The 13313-nt window shown below is 35.9% G+C and overlaps 1 protein-coding gene across 2 annotated transcripts; it reads right to left on the bottom strand.

Moving 5' to 3' along the window:
• LOC140166243 (uncharacterized GMC-type oxidoreductase Mb1310-like) lies at positions 1 to 13313 on the bottom strand. 2 transcript variants are annotated; one of them, XM_072189646.1, is made up of 15 exons: positions 12883 to 13313; positions 10762 to 10821; positions 7062 to 7207; positions 5771 to 5871; positions 5290 to 5336; positions 4957 to 5085; positions 4619 to 4735; positions 4126 to 4218; positions 3787 to 3852; positions 3065 to 3124; positions 2604 to 2704; positions 2018 to 2210; positions 1387 to 1439; positions 1089 to 1256; positions 3 to 767 (listed from the first exon to the last, which is right to left on the bottom strand). In XM_072189646.1, exons 1-15 carry the CDS (start codon positions 13084 to 13086, stop codon positions 635 to 637), a joined length of 1671 nt encoding a protein of 556 aa, XP_072045747.1. In that variant the 5' UTR covers positions 13087 to 13313; the 3' UTR covers positions 3 to 634. The 2 variants fall into 2 exon arrangements, with proteins under 2 accessions (XP_072045748.1, XP_072045747.1); XM_072189647.1 differs by lacking the exon at positions 1089 to 1256 and having other exon boundaries at positions 1 to 767.

The following is a 13313-nucleotide window of genomic DNA, read 5'->3' as shown; positions in this document are numbered from 1 at the left end:
ACGACATCTAAATCAGTAAATAATTCATCGATTTATTAACTTGAACACCATTTATATAGTTTATATTATTAAAATCAAATTGCTTTACATTCCCATGTCATTTTACTTGGAAACAACGGCTACGCTAAACACAAAAATGCTCCTCCTGTAAAACTGTCCAAACTGCACTTACGATAGTGTAGCACTCTGCCGACGATTTGTCTATTATTCAAATTTAAAATCTTTGACTTTGTCCTACAAATCTCAGTCTAGTCCAAACCCAAATCTCACAACTCCTATGGTGAAAGAGCATTTGCTCATTTGCTATCTGTGCACCTAATCTCTGGAACAATCTCGTAAATGACATGAGCTAAGAACCACGAGGAATACCGGCCGTTTTCGGCAATTTGAAATGTGACTTTTCAATATTTATTTTACTTCTATTGGACGGCAGGTGAAATTTCCTCCCATCTCCGTGTCACTAGCATTGCAACCTTCGTCATCACTTCAAACATAATGTTCAATCAAATGTAATTAATCTGTTGATTTGGTTCAAAATCTTGGTATTGGCATGGATACGGACAGCACAATTTATTTCCTCCAAAATACAACCACCATATTCTTAAGATGAAGGTTACCATCCATCTTGCTCCTGTCATTCGCCTCCATTGATGATCAAATCGGCACCTTTCTCTCCAATCATAATACATGGTGCGTTTGTATTCCCTGAAGTCACTTTGGGCATGATGGAAGCATCAATAACACGAAGACCTTCAATTCCTCGCACCCTGTGGAAATAGAGAATATGAGAGTTTTTTTAAAAACATTAAGCAAATTATTTTATTTATTTATTTATTTATTTATTTATTTATTTATTTATTTATTTATTTATTTATTTATTTATTTATTTATTTATTATTTATTTTTGTATATAAAGATAAGATAACCCAACATACAGAAAGAAGCTTAGATTAATGGGAGTAACATTAACTATAATGTCTTCAAAAACAGGGAAAATGTGTCCGGTTACTGACAAGATTAACAAAGTTAGAAACACACTCCAACCAATGGGAAGAAGAAGAAGCCAACTGAAGCTAGCTGTAACTTGCCTGAGTTGAGGGTCAACCACGGCAGAAGGGTCGTCCTTTGCACCCATTTTACAAGTTGATGTAGGATGGAACATAGTCCAGGCATAATGACGTACAAAGGCCTCTAGGTTTTCATCAGACCATTCATCATGTTTACTGTCAGGCATCTTCAGACAATTCAATTTACACCTGCAAGGAAGAGTATGGTATTACACTACCCCGAATATGGGGTCAGAACTCAATGGTTTTAAAACCCAGCAATTGCCTAATAATTTCATCCTAGCCGATTGAGAGTAAACATTACGATACATGTACTTACCCAAATGGTGCCATAGCTCTGGTTTCCAAAAGCTCTTTTGCAACACGAATTCCCTTAATTAAACAATATAATTATTAAAAATATTATTGAATAATATCACACAGGCAGATATCTGAACATACAGTGGTGTGTAATTATATCTACAACAAAATACACTTCCTTTTAATGCAAAGAGCATTCCATGACTTGACTTGCAAAATAGGTAAATGTGGGATATTGTTTATGAATTATGTATTATGCAAAGCCAGTTAATTTGATATTAAATACCAGCTTTGACCAAGGTGGTAAATCATCAATGAAACTGCATAAATTGCTGGAATAATCATTTTATTGTGTGAACACACATTTAGATAGTTGCTAAAAGGCGCATCGTTTATATCCGCGAGTGGGTAAATGTGGATGATTTCGGGCAAATTAACATACATTATTTAGGTGTTTTACTCACATGACCTTGTATAATTGTAATTATTATTAAATTTATTGACGAAAAGAACTAAAACCGATCTTAGAAAATCGATATCCCGACTGATGATGATGATGATGATGATGATGATGATGATGATGATGATGACGATGTGTCATTAAATTACTATTACCCACAAACATCAGATATATGTATACATAACTTTACCTTAATCATAGCATTCATATCATACGGGTGATCAAAGTAATTCGGATCAATAGATAGCGGTGTCATTGGATCAGTACTGGCTAGTTTGACATCGCCAGTACTCTTTGGATGTAAGAAGGTAGGGAAGATGGTGAATCCTTCCTTTAACAGACGCTCCTCGTGTGGCATGTCTTGAGATAGGATGGGGTAGAACCTGACAAAGAAGATTTATGAAAAAAACTAGTTTTTTGGTTGGCAAATGATAGTGTTCTTGTTCATTACGAACTTCAGCGTTACATCCCGTGATCATGTGTTCTGAATGACATGAAATCACAAAAGAGATTTCGGGCTCTTAATTTCTTCCGTAAGTTTTAAAGTACATGCGGTTCTATTGTAAAACATAAATCGCAATGAGGTATACAGCGTATTTGGCTATGGTGAGAGAACAGGACAGCGTCTGCGGAGAAATGATTGGTTGGAGGAAAAGAACCAGAAAACAAAATCTGAGCAAATTTTCAGAACATAAATGTGCTTCTTGAGTACGCGAACCAAGAATTTCACACCACAAACACAACAATCATATCAAATATAGAGCGCCCTTACGTACTTTCGATCTTTTAGAACGTGAACCTTGACGTCCTCATATTGCCCAAATGGAAAGAATCCTTCGTTGTAGATGAATTGCATATCAGGAGAATCCACCTCTGGCTGTAAAATATAGGACATGATTAAATCAATTTAGTCCTCCCCTCGTCTCCTCAAATATAACTTGACAATAGATATTTAGATACTATACTATAATTATCCTTGTTCTGTTACGTATTCCTTTTCTTATCCATGCTCGTGCAACTCTGCTGAAATAGAAGACATTGGACTATTCCGTTTAACATCCATACACCCCATATGGAAGCTCGGCTTAATCTCCCACACGGGGGTGTAAAGATTCTAAATAGAGTCACCCATTCAGGTAACACCATTTGAAATCCACACTCCCTGTGTAGAATATCATAAGTTATATCTTCCATAGAGCTGTATGGATTGTAAATGGAAGAGCCCATTCCTGCCTACCTCTTCCAGCCCAGTTTTAATGAAGCCAGCTGCCTCTCCACCATTTGTATCAACAGGGGACTGAAAATTAACAAATTAATGAAAAATCAATATAGTTCTTTAATCTTATCCCAGTGTTTGGCACATAGTTAATTCTAACCTGGAAGAGTGCTGTCATACGATTACAAAAGGGAAACCGATAATACTTTCTGCAAGTTTTAAATTTTCAGTTTGTAACCAAGGATAGAGAACAAATATATTGGCAAGACCTTCATCCGAGAGATTAGCTACTAGAGTGGGAAATCACGTGACCAAAACCATAACTAAACCAGAAACTTGAAAAGGCCAAGTGTGGACAAGCTCAAGTTATACTGTCCCATACCAAGCAGAAATTTGCAGTTGTTTAGTTTAATAAAATGTAGCCGATGACAGACTAGCTACATGCAAAGCCATAGCCAGGGGAGAGTGGGTCTACTATGGATATTATAGGCATCCGACTCGTATCCGAAAGGTCAGGGGTTCGAGTCCCGTACGTCTCGGCACTTTCACTTGCATTTTTTAGTTTGGTTGTGCGACGATCAGGATTTTGTTTAAATGCTGTCCAGTTTAACGGTATTTTGAGGTAAATTATCCAGTAAGCTCTCGTTCCCCAATGTGTTCTTGTGCAGGATGCGTAGCCTCATTACCTAATAATAAGACACATAGGCATATAGGATGTATAAAACGGAGGAGGAGCCACTCACATTTGACAGTGTGTTTACTTCAGATCCAGGTTCGACAGATACCATCATCTGAGTAGCTATATGGTCCTGAAAACAAAAGAAATGTGGACTATGAAATAACTATTTTTCATTTCAATATTTTACAATCTTACTACTACAATGAAACATAATTGATTTCAATATTGAGATTCTATTTGGCAAGAAAATTGATCCCCTCGGTAAAAATTAAAGTCATGCAAACTTTGTTGGGCGAGAATGTGATTGGTGTTTCCAGCACGTCCCCATAATGGTTATTTTACACGCATCTGCTAAAACAATAGGTGTCATTAACATGACTTAGTTCGATATCCGGGTTTATACCTGTAGGTTCTGTCCGACAGGTAGATCAGCCACACATTCAATACCAAACTCTTCCAGATGACTCTTGGGTCCTACACCAGACAACAACAGGAGCTGAATAGGGATAGGAAGAGACAAATTGTAATGCTGAAATGAAGCTAGCAGTGCTGATGTTCACAATAATAAAGTTGTAGTTGTTGTTGCTGCGGTTGTTCTTGTACTTTTCAAAAACTGTATTAATAAGACTAAGTAAACAGTTAAAACAGTTATTTCTCGCTTGTGCAAAGGGCTTGTTTTATGTCAAGGCTAATCAAAGCATTAACGGCAGTAATTTATTAATAAGTAATGCTGACAAGTTGTCGCCATAGTGGTTTATCTCTCAGCTCTCTACATATTCTGGTCAGACAGAATTATGTTCAGGAAGGGCATTCCATATCGTGGCAGAAAAGAAGTTCGATATCGAGTTGTTGATGAATATTCTGGTAGAATCAACAGCTCAAGCCATTTGACGTACCTGAGGTGAGTTAACGGCTCCACCAGACACAATGACCTCCTTGTTGACAGCGACACGTTTCTCACCATCGTCAGTACGAAAGCAAACTCCAACAGCTTTCTTGTCTTTGATGTCAATCTGTTGATGGGCAAATCACACAAAGAATGGTTTTTTGCTTTTGAAATTCTTGAATTATACACAATCATAACAATGGGAAGGGGCAATTCTCATGCGTTATAGAACCACCCAGATACAGACCTCGATATCTTGGATGTAAAGCTTAAAGATGAATTGGTAACTAAAATAAATTGTTGCCTTTATTTGAATGTAATAGTATTAAGGGTATAATATATATATACCTTAGTAACATGCGCATTACATAATACGGTAAAATTGTTTCGTTTCATTGCAGGATGGACGTATGCCCTGGCTGTGCTGGCTCGCTTTCCATCAGCGTCAATACTTGCTGGTAAATCCCCAAAACCAATCTGATAAGAACGAATGATGAAATAACATATTAAGCACTTTAATAGATTTAAATGTATGCCTAAGAGAACCGTCCATTAATCGTTGGTGAGATGCGGCATTAATTCAGAAATCAGTAGTTATAGTAAAATGAAAATGAATTTGTATAAATAAAATTAATTATTTAATTAAATGTAACTGATAGCTTTCAACTTAAGATTACTTACAATATCCCCGCTCATAACGTCAACATTCTTGTATCCAAGTTCGATTCCTAATATTCGATGGATGATTTAATAGAAATAAAAATAAAAATGTCTAATTTAAAAACTTGAATTGCATTATAATGATAATGGTGTTCGCATGCTAGTAAATTAGCACATAATAGCATGTAACAGAAAAGCACTATTTTTAATGATAACTGAAAACAACGTTTTATTTTATAGCTAAGAGTTAGAAAATTGTGAAAAGGCCGTTTTTGGAATTTTAAATTTAGCTCTTTTCAGCAATAAGTTGGATTCTGACGGTGAACAAACATTTTCATATTTGTCCTTATTATTATGAAAATAATAGTATCATAGTATTAAAAAGGGGTGTCACGATTATAATGAACTTGTTCACTATGTTATGTATTTCATCCGACCTGTACTAACAACCATTTAAGATGGCTGTACACCAATTTTCACTTTAAAAGTTACTTTACTCTACCAGCTTCTATAAAAGCTGAAGACACCATAGTAGGGCGATGAGGTTTAGACACCGTTACTGGCCCACCAACGTTATGGAATTCAGAACCGGCAAAGCTGGAACTGTCAATAAGAAAAACGTAAACGTTTATAATATATGACCTGTAGATGGAATAGGACAGTTTAATAGTTTGCGTGCATTTTGTCGTTGCGATAAACGTTATTGCCCAATTGAGTAGTTTGTCGCAGCGACATACACAGTACAGATTTTGCCGCAGCTGTACCACCATAGGTTTTCAGCATACATTCTAGAAATAACTTTTTCTTAGTATTAGTTACAAAATTAATTTTCAGAACAACATACTAAAACTTGTACCATTAATTAGAATTGTCAACAGAGAACATTCATACCTCACCTATCTGCTAATGTAAAAGTTTTGGTGGCCAAGAAAAGAGTCGTTCACAGAAGACCACCCCTTGTCAACAGAGAAAGTAAATAGGTGGTGGCTCTTAAAATTTACTTGTAAGAGCCTAACCCATAATTTAACTAGAATTACTTATTTCAATTTTTGCCAGCATTATTTAGTTTTTCCAGTTATTACAACTTTCTGTCCCTTACGCCATTTTAAGGAGTCATTATAAAGACACGTAAAGTTGGGTGAATGACCTTTGACAAAATCGGGGTTTTTTTTTTCAAAAAAAGGCTTCTATACGTGTACGTGAACAAAATGCAGGTTGGCACTGAAATAGCCATTGATATACTGTATTATATACAATTCTATACAATAATCAATTGAAATAATTATAACAGGGTCTTAACCAATTTCCATCAACTTATAATTATTTTTGGTCTAAGGGTATAATAATCAGATGATTGGAATTATTCTTTCATAGAATTATTTGGAGGAGTAATTTGTTTAAAGTGTTTATTCGGTTTACATTCATATCATAATGATTGCACATGCGCATAAAAATGTTTTCATGTTTAAATCATTTCTAATATTCAATACTTGGTGGACAAGGGAATTCAGTCAATTAAAAAAATCATGTGGCAAAAGCTAAATATTGAGTCTATAATTATACGGACCCCTTTGGCCACTTGTTGAATCAGCGTTTGTAAAACTTTTTACTCAATGAATTTGAAGCAAAAAGTTATTTTAAGTTAATTAAGTGCGTTCAACAAATTAGTGCTGATTGATTTATAATCATAATATTGATAATGTTGGTTCTCATAAGGGGATTCAGGCATATCCCATGATGTTAGCACAGATTAGTGCAAAGGATATAACGGTAAGTGACATCCCTGCGCTTACCTTATTCCATTTTCGGCTTTGAGGAAATACGGCAAAACGTCTTTCCAGCTCCAGCCGTCGCATCCTAACATGGTCCACGAATCATAGTCAGCGGCTGAACATCGCGTGAACAACATGGAGTTATTACTACTGCACCCACCGAGTACCTATAGGGGACATGTGTGACGTAAGTCTTAGATAAAGTTCCAAATGTCTTACTTTCATACAGAGCCAAAGCTTAAACGCGTATCTAGTGTATAAGATTTCACACCACCAAATGGTATATATGGTTGTGCGCCCTTGAATTTCACTTCTCAGAAAAACCCATTGATTGTGAATTTAAGCATTAAAATAAGCAGAAATTTGCATAATTTTAGCCAAATTTGGATTGGTCATGATTAGTAATATTAATTCCTGCAAGTGTACCACAGATGGGAGAGATCGAATAACTTTTAATGATTTTAAGCAGCCTTTTCTTTACAGAAACACCGGCATGGTTTTGCCTGCAAAATAGACATCGTAGACTTTGAGGGCCAGTCGTAAAAAATAATGACGGTCAACCTATATTTTTTCCCAGCCAGAGGGATCAGGCAAGGGCTGATTTCAACCATCATAGCTGTCGCTTAAAACTGAGTCGCTCCTGTGAAGAAAAAATGACGTTTTCTTAAGGCAAATTTAGCACATATCTCTGATCTCTGGGACTCTGATTTGGTGGTGTGAGATCATAAAGCACGGATGTCTGAAATCTAGTGTATGCCTAAGCACGGTACGTAAATGAGACTTACTGTTTACTGTCACTTTACATTGTATTGATCCCAGCAAACACAAAACGTTTTCGACATCATTCGCAAAAGGTTATAAAAGATTGTCAGAACACGTTTAAATGTCGGGTTATATAAAGGGTACCTTAATGGTATAAAACGTTTTCATAACATTAAATAACATTTGTTGGTAATTTACTGCACAGCAAACACAAATATTTTACAGAAAACATTTAAATGTCGGGTTATATAAAGGGTATAAAAAGGTTTTAATAACATTCCAAAAACATTTGTGAAAACTTGGTACAAATCATTCTAAACAGAATGTTATTTTGGGGTTGAAAAAATATTTTGCAAAAAATGTTTGGCCAAAATATTTACAATAACGTTTTTAAAATGGTTTCACGACCCGACATTTAAATGTTATTAAAACGTTTTGTAAAAACATTTTAAGAACATTTCTGTGTTTGCTGGGTGCAAATATTTTAACATAATGTTATTTAAGTGTTGACAAAATATTTGGCCAAAAATGTTTGCAAAAATAGTTTTGAATAACATTTCGAAAACATTTTTAAAATATTGTTGTAGTGTGTTTTCATACAAAAACGATTTCATGACCTTTATATAACCCGACATTTTAATGTTATTAAAACGTTTTTACATGAACCAAAACCCAAAATATAACTTATTTAAAACGTTTTAAAAACGTTTTTGTGTTTGCTGGGATGTCACATGATATGAGTTTGCTCCTGTCGAGTATATATTAGGGAGTTTTCGATTTCCACGACGGATGATTCAGCGACGGTAAACCCTCAAACGTTGTAGTCGTAGATTTTGTAATGCGTCGTCGTCCAAAATCTACAACACGCAAAGAGTCTGACAACCGTCGTGGTGACGACGATAAAGTTTGGTGTTTTATCGTTGCTAAACCATCCGTCGTGGAAATCGAAAACTCCCTATTGTCTCATGCATCACATCGTGATTCAGATCAGCTGAAAAATCTTCATGACTTCATGATGAGGCGAATAAGAAGTCGCCGAACTGACATTTGAACTAGCCAGTATCGATAGCTGTGTCGACAGTGGTCGTGAGTTAATGTAATTATTATTCTCATTAATGGAGCAAATATTTTAGAACGAAATATTTAAATGTGAATTATTATGCTTTATTTGCCTGTTAGAATTTAGCGTATTTGTCACGTTCCCAGGGGCAAATTTTCCACTGGGTTGTCAAAGGTGAGAGATACAACTTACCCGGGTGTGGATTTTTGTTTTACCAAATTCTGCTGGAACAAGTATGCAAGTTTGCCTATTATGTGCTAGACAATTTGTTATAAATATAATTATTTGTTATAAATATGATTATTATCATTAAATATTAATAACTTTAAAGTTATTTAAAAATAAATGCTAGTATTTTGTGCCATTTCGATATTTCAAACCTGTGGGATTACTTTCTTTTTAGAGTATTTTTATTGATATGTACTTCGGTTTTCGTTTGTAGGTTTGTTTTGTACAGGCAGTCTCATGCCACAATCAATATTTGTATCCCGGGATTTGTATATAGACGATTTCCGTAATTGACCACTTCGTCGCCGTTGGCGGCGTTTGGCTATGCTAACTCCAGTTTAGCGGAGCAGAAACACTGAAAGCGAGGTCAAAGATCAAATTACATACTCCCAATTATGCAAAGTTAATTTGCTAAATAACTATAAGGACTATCTAGCTGAAACTTGGTACATAATGTAGTATAAGTAAAATAGAAGTATATTACGTTTAGCATTTTGCTAATTTTAATCTGCATAATTAATTAGAGTTCATTTTATTTTTTCAAGAAATTAACCCTAATTAATAATTTCAAACAAAAACATCATGTACAACCAAATTGTAGGCTTAAACAGCTAAAAGTGATATCATGCTAATGTATAATGCTTTTGAGACGTTCTCAACTTTAATTTCCCCTCTTTTACAAAATTATTCACTTTTATTCTAATTTTTAAAGCTTTTCGGATATAAAATGCATCTATTAATGACAAAATTGGTGGTGCTATTTAGTTACTGGAAATTACTCTTTCAAGCTTTTAATACAAATAACATGAATAATTCCTTTTATTGTTTGATAAAATATGTTTATAAAATTCCTTGTTGCTTGTTTCACCTATTCAAGCTGTTTTAATGGCAGTATTAATCACCTAAACCTTGCAAATAAAGAAATATGCAGACGATGGTGGACTACATTATTCACTGTGGCAACAGCCAATATCGTAAACAAAACAGACAATATGACGGCAACACTGCCTGGACATTGGACGCCCCGTGCTGAGTTGTGTTTTTAGCTCTATTGGCCCCGTTACAGAAAAAAAATGCACAAAATATATTTCTCAGTGAATGTATAAATTTTCACATAAAAATAAATATTTTTGGATTCAAAATAAATGTGAAGAAAAAAAAATTATAGCCGGGAGTGAGCGGGACTCAATCTCGGGACCCTATGCACCGCAGGCGAGACCCGTTACCATTAGACCAAGCGAACCGTGATACACAATGGGGGAAATTTTAGGTATATATCATAAACATACCGTGCGTTATTCATACAAAACATTCAAAAAACAGTACTTACAATGAGGTTCACTGGCGAACCTCAACGGATTTAGACTGATAAAATAGTGCTTAATAACATACGTACAGTTTTGGAATAATTTGAGACATTTTTGTGTTTACGTGTAAAACCAATGACAACGTCAAAATTCAGCCAATCTTGGCCGGCCCCCCCCTGGAAATATGATTTAGGATAAATAGCGCCATCTATAGTTTGCATTTAGTTAATAATGAAGCCAATTCTATATACATCAAACAGTCGTGTTTTAAATTCTTGTGCAAAAACATATCGTTTCTACTTTGTTTTTCATTGTTTCACACACTATTAGACGATAAGCGAGTGTTTAAGATAGCTTACTGTACCTTGCCACGAGGCCATGTGACATCTTCGTATGCGAGATAGGAATTCTCTTGTATCTTGCACTGGAATACAAAATAAATTTTAATATACTTAATCATCAACAACAGGTCTTAGTGCAGTTATGTCGACGGCAAATTCACCGTTACCTTTCCAGCCATAAACCCGCTTAGTGAAGATTAAACCGATATATGCAGTACTAAACCATTATAGTAATCTATTGTCCAATGCAAATTTATTACCACGTGATAATATTTACCCAATGGGCGATCGAATTGTCCGCTACAGTCGACTAATCCAATGATTATCGATAAGTGTCGCTATTAACATGTACGGACGGAGCTCCACTGACCGAGTTTTGGGGTATTTTTCACTGGTTTGCTGTCATTTACTCATCAAGGCGGTCCCCCGTTATTATAAGGACTATGCTAATGATTTCAAGATTGACATGTAGAGAATAAACCATACTTGATTCACAGAAAGTATTCACTAAATTTGTACCTATTACGGTTTCGTGACACCAATCTTCCAAATACGACCAAGCCAGGGCTGCCCGGTGAAGCAAAATGTGCATTGGAATAACACGGGAGCTTGGACAGATGGTAGGATTTCTTTCTCATACAAATGTATGGTATCCCGTTATTAAAGCTTGTACCGGGTTGAAAATTCAGATATTTTGAAAAGAATAAGGGGTGGTGCAATAATTATGTGTACCCCCGGGGGGGGGGGTGAATTATAGGGGGGCAAAGATCTTTTGGCAGGCCGGAAGGGGGGGGCAAGCATTTTTGGCAGGTCAAAGGGGGGTCAAGCGATTTTTGGCAGGTCGAAAGGGGGGGCAAGCAATTTTGGCACAGATATTTTGGGTACCGTTTCTATATTACGCCCCAAAAAGGCGTAGGAACACATTATATGCAAAATTTCCTGCTCGCTGTGCTCGCATTATATGATAAGACAAGTTAAAGTTTTAAATTCGGGTTCCCCAAAATCTTGCATGTGTAAGGGGGGGAAAGATTTTTGGCACGTCAAAAGGGGGCAAAGGTTTTTGGCACGTCGAAAGGGGGGGGCAAAGATTTTTGGCATGGCCAAAGGGGGGGCAAGCGTTTTTGGCAGACCAGGGGTACACATAATTATTGCACCACCCCTAAGTAATTGAAACATAGAGCAAGTACTAAAATCATAGCGTTTATACTTTATGATATATGACGCTAACTAGTTCATCGCCTATACAATGAATCTACAAAACAGCGCTACCAGTAGGGTTCAATTGCCTATTGTGAGTGCCCCTGTGTTGTGTGCATACATGTAGTTATAATAACTGCATGATGTTATACTTGAAACGTTAGTATATACATAAATCAATTTAAACTATGTTTGATTCAAATTCATGCGTGATTCTGTGTTATTAGCATTCATAACATTATTTAAAACAAATTTAAATATGGTGACATTGCAGTCTCGAACACACTTCAACATGTTCATGACTTATGTTTGTATTATATTCTTTAACATTAACATATTATAGATAATTACGAATATAATACATTAACGATCCAGTTCACCAACATGAAAGCATTATTTGTTACGAGAACAGAACTATTGTCAGAGTAGTTTGTTAAAATAGTTGGTATACCTTTAACTTCCTAGCGTGGATCAAGCTTAGGCTCTGTGCTATCAGAGCTGTGCTATAGACAGCACGAACTGACACATGTCAATAGTTCATATACAATGTAATGTACATGTATAATGTACATGGACATGAACATGGTAAATAGTACATTCAAAATCATGCTATGTATGATTTGTCATTATTACATGACTGTATTGTATAGCTGCAGGCCCGGACCATGACATTAAAAGTTGAACCCAAAATTGCTATGAGTTTTTACAAAATACATGTTTCAGATTTCTTTTAATCAAGCCGAGGAATAGCCCTATGTTCAGCTGTATGTTGAGCCCAGTTTTGTAAAAATCGGCAATTTGACCTTGACTTTAAACCAGTTTAATATGTTTAAATATTCATCCTAGGCTACAGGCTACAGCAACATGATTGACAATTTGACATTTGGACACCATAGGACTATGTGCCAAGAAATTCACCAGATTTCACCAAACACAGAACGCCTTACCTTATAATCCCAATCTATCTTAGTTCTCTGTAATGAAATCCCTTTTGACGGGGTATGTGTGTCGATCCAGTCAAGATCCGACGGTCCTGCTTCAAGAAGTAACACGCTACGATTAGGATCCTCAGATAATCGGGAAGCTACGACGCATCCTGCGCTACCACCACCACAAACAATATAATCGTAGGAATCTTGCAAATTAGTCATTATCGGGAGTGTAAATGTGTTATTCTCAATTTTCTGTTTTGACCTGTCGCTACCAGCAGTTTACTGTTTTAGAGGTTTTTAGCTCAGCTTAGCTCAGAGCTGGCCTATATTGTTCATAAATCCACCGATTTATACACGCCTGGTATTACACCGCAAAGCATAAATTCCATGTAATTTTGTGCATTGGTGAGCGTGACCGTATAATTCGCACGTATTATGAGTTATCA

This window comes from Amphiura filiformis, chromosome 12 (genome assembly GCF_039555335.1).
Source record: "Amphiura filiformis chromosome 12, Afil_fr2py, whole genome shotgun sequence".
NCBI lineage: Eukaryota > Metazoa > Echinodermata > Ophiuroidea > Amphilepidida > Amphiuridae > Amphiura > Amphiura filiformis.
Note: the sequence above shows the minus strand (reverse complement) of the source record. Positions and strands in the feature narration are given on the sequence as shown.

What these genes read in the sequence shown, in the direction of transcription:
- LOC140166243 (XM_072189646.1), bottom strand. Translation starts at nt 13,086, where the DNA reads ATGACTAATTTGCAAGATTCCTACGATTATATTGTTTGTGGTGGTGGT. An exon ending in TCACATGGCCTCGTGGCAAG is followed by an intron (nt 7,208 to 10,761) that starts GTACAGTAAGCT and finishes TGTCCCCTATAG; the next exon opens with GTACTCGGTGGGTGCAGTAG. An exon ending in ATATGAATGCTATGATTAAG is followed by an intron (nt 1,440 to 2,017) that starts GTAAAGTTATGT and finishes TGTTTAATTAAG; the next exon opens with GGAATTCGTGTTGCAAAAGA.